This window comes from Telmatherina bonti, assembly GCF_933228915.1.
Source record: "Telmatherina bonti genome assembly, chromosome: 12".
Taxonomy (NCBI): domain Eukaryota; kingdom Metazoa; phylum Chordata; class Actinopteri; order Atheriniformes; family Telmatherinidae; genus Telmatherina; species Telmatherina bonti.
Genome location: NC_136610.1, coordinates 31,863,580 through 31,872,276, shown reverse-complemented (window position 1 = coordinate 31,872,276; position 8,697 = coordinate 31,863,580). Strand labels below are relative to the sequence as shown.

General features: G+C 43.8%; 1 protein-coding gene across 3 annotated transcripts in view; it reads left to right on the top strand.

Annotated features, from left to right (window-relative positions):
- Positions 1-8,697, top strand: part of LOC306763719 (transcription factor COE1-like) — a gene marked incomplete at its 5' end in the record, with an annotated part of 52,713 nt that overhangs the window by 2,095 nt on the left and 41,921 nt on the right. For all 3 annotated transcript variants that reach the window (XM_079250602.1, XM_079250601.1, XM_079250603.1), the window contains 4 exons: positions 113-176; positions 831-886; positions 2,128-2,201; positions 3,638-3,706. In XM_079250602.1, the coding sequence (XP_079106728.1) occupies positions 113-176; positions 831-886; positions 2,128-2,201; positions 3,638-3,706 (263 nt within the window). The remainder of the gene's footprint in view (positions 1-112; positions 177-830; positions 887-2,127; positions 2,202-3,637; positions 3,707-8,697) is intronic.

Here is an 8,697-nt window from a genome sequence, read left to right as displayed (position 1 = left end):
GAGCTAACGTGTTAGTTCTGTAAAAACAGCCCGTTGTGCACCCGCAGTAGAAAGGTCCCAGGAGGAGATGTTTGCTCGCTCTGACCGCCTCTGTTTGGTTTAATTTTCATAGGAAACGACAGGGGAAAAGACCAACAATGGCATCCATTATAGACTCCAGCTCCTCTACAGTAACGGTGAGTTTGATTTTCAGAATTTTTATGGAACAATAACAAAATCAGTGAGAGGATGATACGCTAAACTAAAGTGAGAAAACTCCGGAAAGAAATAAATATATCGACTGTTAATATTTATTCAAGAGCCTACATATCTATTTGAATTTAAAGGTTGAAACTAACATATATATATATATATATATATATATATATATATATATATATATATATATATATATATATATATATATATATATATATATATATATATATAAATGTGTCTTTTTTATTTTGTAAAATTAGAAAAATATAAAAAATAAAACAAAAACAATTAAATATTTTATCTATATATTTTCTTTGTTATCTTTTTTCCCCCTTTTGATTTAGTGTCCATTGCAGTTTTTTTTTTTTTTTTCAGATGAAGACAGACATGAATTCTTCAGAGTGATAATTTTTTATCAACAAGTTATAAATTCAAAAAATTCTAACTGAACCGAGAGCCTCAAACTAACACTCAAAGTTATTAATCAGAGTTGAGACTCACAGTTTTCATGAAGTGCGTCACAGGGGAAATCAGACAGAATAAATCGTGTGATCAAAAAGACCCCCAAGTGGGTCAATCTTTCAGTCAGATGTAATGTGAAACTACATTTTAACATCTTTGTCTCTCTGCAGGGATCCGGACAGAGCAGGACTTATATGTTCGGCTCATTGACTCCATGACTAAACAGGTAAGAGAGGTCCTGCTTTATGTTGCTTCAAATTTTGCCCCCACATTCAACTACCACCACCCTTCTTCTTTTCCTCCCCCTCCGCCCCCCCGAACCCCCCCCCCCCCCCCTCCACCCCGGCCCCGTTGCATGCCTGTGTCTGAGACCCTCAACTTCAGCACAGCACAGTCGGATTGATAAACGACCTGTCTTACCTGTGGAATACATTTACAGAGGCCCAGAAAAGTAGAGGACATGTGTCCTCATACTTTACCTCTGCACGGCAGTCAGTAAGTGAGGATAGTGTGTGTGTCTGTGTGTGTTTTTAGGAGACAAAATATGTATTAAAAATGAGTGTGTGTGTATTTCTATGTGCGAGAGATATAGTGTTAAAATCTGGGCGAGGTGCAGAAGCGGTTGTGTGTGTGTTAGTATTTGAGACAGTGATGCATGCCAGCTCACTCTTTGAGGACCTTGACCCTCATTTCCTCAATGTGAAACAGAACAAACTATCCCAGAGTGTGTTATGGCCAATTCAATCACACAAAGAAATACAGAGCAGTGCATGTTAGCTGGCGTGCACTGAGGGAATTCTCCGTGAGGATGAATTAGACAACGAAGAAAAGTAACCCCCCTCAACAATGTTTTGATATCGGGTCTTTTGTTTTGCCAATTCTGCCTCAAGTGCCATTAGGCTCGAAGAGTTTGTCTTAGAACGAAAAGAGTAGGAGGAGATGCTGTTGGTGTGGGAGCGTGTGTGCTTGCATGTTTATCAGTGTGTGTGTGTGTGTGTGTGTGTGTGTGTGTGTGCAGGGTGATCAAGCCCTGGAGAGCATGTTGAGTGGGGTTGGAGGGGTAACCAGACTAGATTTTTGGACGCCGTGCTGTATGGACCAGATGGTGCACTATACTCCAGTCTGGCAGTCCAACTGCTCACTGTACACCGCGTATAAACATACGTGCATGCACAAACACATATGCACATGCAGCAATACACACAAGCACTCATTCACGCAAACAATTTTCCCCTCTTACTGTCTCTGTCAGAACAGAGCGTTCCTGTTCAGGAGGGCTGGATTCCCACGATACACACATTTGCCAGACAGACAAACACTTCTCCCAGATGAAAGATGCACACTTTTCTGGTTTTTAATGTTGCCTTGACTTTTTATTTGACTTCTCTTCTCTCACAGCTTGCATTAAAATTTAAATTAGATCAACTAAATGATCTCTGATTTGTTTTCGCCCTTCTTTTTCTTTAGGCAATTGTTTACGAGGGCCAGGATAAAAATCCAGAGATGTGTCGGGTCCTGTTGACCCATGAGATCATGTGCAGGTAAGATAAAAAAAAAAAAATGCTGAGCTATATATCTCTCTTTCTGCTTGGTGTCAAAGCACAGATTATTTTCTCACTCTGAAGGTGTTTCTGTATGGTGTAAAGAGGGGGCAAAGACATGAGGAGCGCTGCTAAATTACAATAGAAATCTTATCATTTTCCTGAAAGTGGGTTGGAGAGATGGGCCCTGGCCTATTTCTGTTGTGTGTGTATGTTTCTGTGTGTGTGCATCCCTCTCATGTTCTGCTAATTAGGACAAGGAAAAGCTCATTACTCAAACCCATCCTCCTCAGTCTGTGTAATACATGCAGTTTGCTGTATCCTGACAGTGAGCTATGTGCAAAGAGGGGGGGGGCATACTCAAATTTCATGTAAAATGCAGATACACACATACGCTTAAAAGTCGAAAGCACAAGAATCTCCTACAAGCCGCACATGCATTTGCAATCAATAAATGCATCACACGGCTTGTGATTGTCTCTCCCAAAGCAAGCAAGCGACGAGGGCTACACCAAGACTTCCATGTAGAAAAATGGCTTGTGGCAAAATGTAGCCACTTCCTGGTTATCACACAAGGCAATTTAGACCACTTGTTTTCATATGCTGCAGGAAACAGTCGAGATCAGAAATCTGATCTGGCTCTCCAAAGCCTCCTGTCCTGGGGGACTTCAGAAAGTAGGGGGAGGGTCAATCTCTCTGTTGTCTTTCTCGATCTCCTCCCTCTGACATACAGTAGATGTAGTAGACATGTAGTTAGGCTCAGCTCCATGCAGACACTCAGATATGAAAAAAGGTAGACTGGCTGTTACTTTTTTTTGGGCGGGTGAGGCAGGAGGGGGGGTAGATGGGATACAGCACGCTGCTACACTGTGCTGTAGTCAAATGATTCAGAGAGGACTCGTCACATCAGTATGCAACCCCCTTCTACCCAGCATGCACTACTCTCCAGGTCCAGTGGGACCACTCTGTGACCCACTTCTGAGAGAGAGAAAGAGCGCAAGAGTGAGGCGGGATAGAGGGAGGGGACGAGCAGAGAGGAAAAAGAGAGAACATAAGATGTCTGGTTGTGTGATGTCTGAAAGAAATGGAGCTAACCTGAACCCTGGAGGCTAATACAAGTTTGTAACCAGCCTCATCCGAGCTCGCTGCTTACACTTTTCTCCTCTAAAGTTTGCCTAAAATTGGCCTGCTGATCCAGCGCAAGAGCCACAGTCTTACCTCGCCAAGCCAAACAGAAATCCAAGTCATGTCTCTTCTTGAACTCTACAAAAGTCTCACGCCCTTTTACTCCCATTTTCTCTTTCCTGTATGCTCATCAGACTTCCTCTCCCACTGTGAGCTGGGTCTTATCTTGCTGTCTCTGTTGTTCACATCTTGGTGACTAACTCCCCTTTATCTGTGCCTTCCCTGTTTCTGCCCCCCCTTCCCCCCTGTAGTCGATGCTGTGATAAGAAGAGCTGCGGCAACAGGAACGAGACCCCATCAGACCCCGTCATCATCGACAGGTAAGCAAACTTAGCCCTTTGAACTCAGCTGACATGATGCTGTGCTGTCATTGCAAACACAAACACTGCGTGTACAACCATGTGTGTGTGTGCGTGTGGAAACAAGAGCTGTGTACCAACATACACAGACAGCAAATGTTGCCGAAACGTATTAAAATGATGACAAAATTCCATTGATTTTACATGTGAAGCAGCAATTCTGGACTTGTGATTTGGATGAGAAAAGGTAACCTGCAGGCCTCATGAAAGAGGCCACTAGTTATTTTGTAGTCCTTGGAAGCAAAATGTGCAAAACATCAGTAAATAATATCGTCGTGTCATGAGTGTGAAGTGGAAGAGCAATCACAGAGCAGTCACTTTAAGTGTGGTCAAACAGCGTTTGTGTGGTTGTGCTGATGACTTAACTGATGAGCAGTTTGGGCTACAGCTACAGTCTGGAGCATATGTATGTATGCGTGTGTGTTTTTCTGTGAATAAATCTCCGTCTTGGATTGGTGCTGAAAGTTGTTAGCTGCTCCCCCCCCCCCACCCCACACACACACACACACTTTTCCTTGAGTATGCCTTTCTCCTGCTGTCATAAACCACCTCTGAGCGATGCAGGGGCTGGTGTGATTTAAAGCCAGTCAGGAAAAAAAGGAAAGAGCTCTGTAGATTTACTGTCCGGCCTCTGTTGGATGCATGTGTGTGGCACACGTGTCGATATGCGACTGCAAGGGAAAGTGTGTGTTTGTACTTCTAGCATGCAGATTTAAGGCTCAACACAGGTAACGGCGCTGACACACGGCAGCAAGTTGCAGGATCTGGTTTGTCTTCTCTGCTCTGTAACTCATCCTGCATTATCAGGTAAAGTGAAGTGCAGGGTCGGTCGGCCGTTGTGTGTCTGATTTGAATTTGTCACATTCGAGTTTATTTGTGTGAGTGTTAATGAGGCAGTGACCTGTGCTATCTGATGAGCGCAGCTGTCCTGTTCTCGCTGCTGCTCTGTCAAAAGCCACTCTTTTACCTGTGTTTGTGTGTGAGCGTGTGCAAGTTTGTGTGTGCGTGCACCACCCTCGTTCCGCTCCAGTGAAGCGGAAGGCCTCACCTCAGCGCTCCCTGAGACAGCTGCACCCCACCACGTGGCCCGAAACAACAGGCCTGCCCATCACTCCCTGCCATATTTCTGATTTTTGTTTCCCTGTGTGCATACTTGTTGATTTTTTTCTCCTGTGCACTTTATACCTCCATTTTTATGGGCCTACAAACTTTCCCCCTCACACAGTTTGAGCCCCTATAGGTGGAGCAGGCCAGTCTCCTGCCAACAGCTTTCCCACACCGAGCATGTGTTGTGGTCTCTCTCCGGCGGTATTCCCCCGACGCTCAATGGCTCAGGTGTGAGGCCGGCATTAACGAACAACAAATTAGAACAGGGGGAGGGAAAACAACAGCAATATCTCCGTTTTCCTCTCCAGCGAGCACTCTTTCTGGACAAGAAAATAGGTCAGGTGAGAGGAGAGCTGTTGGGGAGGAGGAGGTGGTAGCTAGTTTTAAAGGAGGGACTGGAGGGGAATAAGGGGGTGGAGGGCTCATCCATTTGCTCATTTAGCACCAATATATTCTTGGCAATTGTAATAATCAGGGATTCATAAACAAACAAACAACTGTGAGGCTGAAACTGACTCAATTACCACGAGTTCCCCTCCTTCAAATTCATAAAGAAATACCATAAGCAGCCCCTCTCCACCCTTGAAGTTATTTAGTTCGTTAAATAAGGGCTCGTTAGCCCTCTGCTGTTTCGCAGAGATGATTAGATTTTACAGCCTTAATTAGCTGGGCTAGCTCGAACTCTTCTGGAAGAGTAATGGGTCTGATTGCCTAATTAGCTCTCTCTCGTTAAGATAGGAGAAACAGGCCACTGCAGCAAAACTGCAGGAACGAGGAAAAATAAAGTCAGCTAATGAGAAACTTATTTGATTGTTAGGAGAACAAATCTGGTATAGTGTGGATCGGCAGCGCTCTGGGTACTGTACATGCTCACTGGGAGAATCTTTCCCAACCCTCGCTCTTTATCTTCCTTCTGCTTGAAAAAAGAGAATTTTGTTTGGGCTGTAAGAGCCGTTTTATTCACATTTCAGCTATGAAGCGTATTTGTTTAGATTGTGCTTGTTAGAAAAGAATGACCTGAACATTTTTTTATTTTCCTTTTTTATTCTACCGACTGAAAAGAAACATTAAATCTCTTTGTGCGAGACTGATGACTGCAGCAGCGCTCAATTTTAGAAGTTATGTCGTTCCCTCTGAAGTCCTCTCTGAATGTTTTTCCGCTGTCTGATCAGTCAGCACTGAAGTCGAGGACAACTCATGCCATATTTTATGGATCTAACCTCAGAGGGGGGGGCGAGTTCTTGGAAATTCAGATAGACCTTGGCATGACATGCCATGTCTGTGCTTGACACTGGGCAGGGGAAGCAGCTGAAAGGTGAGAGGCTTCTGTGCGTCTTCTCCCCAGGGATACATGTGTGGTCCGCTTTAGCCTCTTACAGAGGCAGGATAATACAAGGCAAGTCCTTAACCCCCCAACCTCCGTTTCCACTTCTCTCTATCACTCCTGGTTAGCATGGGGTTAATCATATGCAGCCGCTGCATATGATTAGTCCATCATGTGCTTGCATGGGCCTCAAATCACAAACACATTTGCCTCCTACTCATGCAAAACTTGGCTATCTCTCTGCAAATACATTTGTTAAATTAGTTTTCTAATGAAACATTTTTGTTTTCTTGGTGTCTCCATACAACATTTTTACTTTTTTTTTAACCAGAAACAAATCTGACTGAGATTGAAAACTTGTTTTTATTATCTTTCTGTTCAATCGTCAAATAGAGAATTAGATGCTTGTCACAACTGATCAACTATATCTGTGATTAAATGGCATCTTTGCTTTTTTTAAAGACTTGTTTTTTTTTGTTTTTTCAAGCAAAGAAAGTGGTATTTTATTCATCTAAGAGTTCCATTTTCATGGGTTCCAGAGCATTTTGTGGGAACAGAAAGCAACATAAGTCCTCATATAACTCTGTAATAATTTCCTGAACTTTTCTGATGGATATAGATCTAAAAATATGAAGAGTAAGCTTGTGGCACCTTTAAAAAGTTAAATATTAACAGATTAAAAATCAGAAATAAGCCTTATTACTTCATGTTTTACTATAAAGCATCGTTGACCTAAATAAAATAGTAAAAAGCATTTTGTTTAAAGATTGGCATGACATGATTCCAAAATCTAAACTCCTTTCCAAATCTGTAAAATCTTGTCTGTTTGGGGATACAACTCCCCCTCCAGTACCATGTGTCCTCTCCTGACTTCCACCACCTGTGTCTCCTGGCCCTTTCCTGCTCATCCAGCTCCCACAGGCCTGCTGCAGGGTGTCCCCCAGGCAGGGAGAGCCTCTCAGGAGGGGGGATAGAAACACTCTGCAACCAGAGATAAGGATCCACTGGTTAGCCCTGCAGAGTCCACAATCCCCGTTTCCCATCTAGGAGGGGCAAAGGGGAGTCAACTTAACATGCATGGACAATGTTATTTCAGGTTTATTGCTGTTTTTAGGTGTACGCTTGCATGTGTTTGGATTTGCACACACTCCCGTGGCCCACTGTTGATGTTCCCTATTTCCTTGCATGCGTGTCTATGCTTGTGTATCCGCATCTGTGTTGGTTATTTCCCCAGGAGCGAGTGTGTGTGTTGATAGAGGCCATTTCCTGACGAGTGCATGTTGAGTGTCTTGAGTGAAGAATGTCGGGCAGGAAGTGCTCCTCCCGGAGAGGACGATGTCATGGCCATCAGTTTCCTGTTCTCTGAGCCCGTGGAACAGATTGACTCTCAGCTTCACGGTGGGTAGTTTGCACGCCGGTGGACCAGGTTTTGGTTCACCTTTCTGCTGCTTCATGTCAACAGCTGATACGCCTTGGAGAACCTTCAGAAGAAAAAACTCAGATGTTGTTTTGAGCACAATATTTTAGATTTACTGTATCACCAGTTTGACGTGGCATCCCTCCTGCGGGGAACCCCCTTTTTGTTTTAGTTGGTATGTTTGGATGCACTTCCTGGGGTGAGAGGTCATGTGTTGCCTTGGTTGGGCTAACGTGCGCTAGTGAATAATGTATGCCATTGACTTTATGTCAACCCTGCCAGCCCCCCAAGCAGAGCCCACCCATGTTTAATTCATCCATTTCATCTGTGTGTGTGTGTGTGTGTGTGTGTGTGTGTGTGTCTACAAATATGTGTGTGTCATTTAGAGGCCCAGTCTGCACCTGTCCAGCCATTAGCCCCCCTTCTCATTAGCATTTGATGCTAATTTGGTTTACTGGCAGCTCCTTCCGTCCCTTTAGCTTAGTTTAATTTTCATATCCATGACTGTAATAGTGAGAAGGGGAATGCATACTTGCAGTGCAGCCATCTTAGTTCCTTGTGACTGTTTCTGCTGACACCTGAATGCCGAGGTCTTCATTATTTGCTTTTTCTCTCCACACCCTCACTCTGTTTTACATCATGCATTCTCCCCAGAACGACTTTTTCCTCTGTTCCGCTCTTTTTGACACATGCTTGGTTTTTCTCTTGAGCGTCTGACCACCTATCAGTAGCTTGACATTTCCCTCCAACACAAAGGGAAGCTTGAAACAGTGTCATGACACCCTCAGGGTGTCATCACTTTGCACAGTGGATTACAGTATCTGCTCAGCTTCTTCTTTTTTTTTGTATTTGTATGATCTTCCTTGATCTTGATTTGGTGGTTTTTTTTTTCCTAGAAGGCCAGAGAGGAGGGGAGAGAGTGCACATCATACAAACAGACTCCTTCCCCTATTCCCCTTTTCAGAAGATGTTTTTTTTTTTTTTGTAGTAGTAGTTGATGTGCTGTTTCTTCTGGTGCAGTTTTAGGACGTACAGCTGCATCAGATGTTATGGGAGGTTTTTGAAGAGGACTGGCCCTGAGCTGGTTGTGGTGTTTGTGCAGGG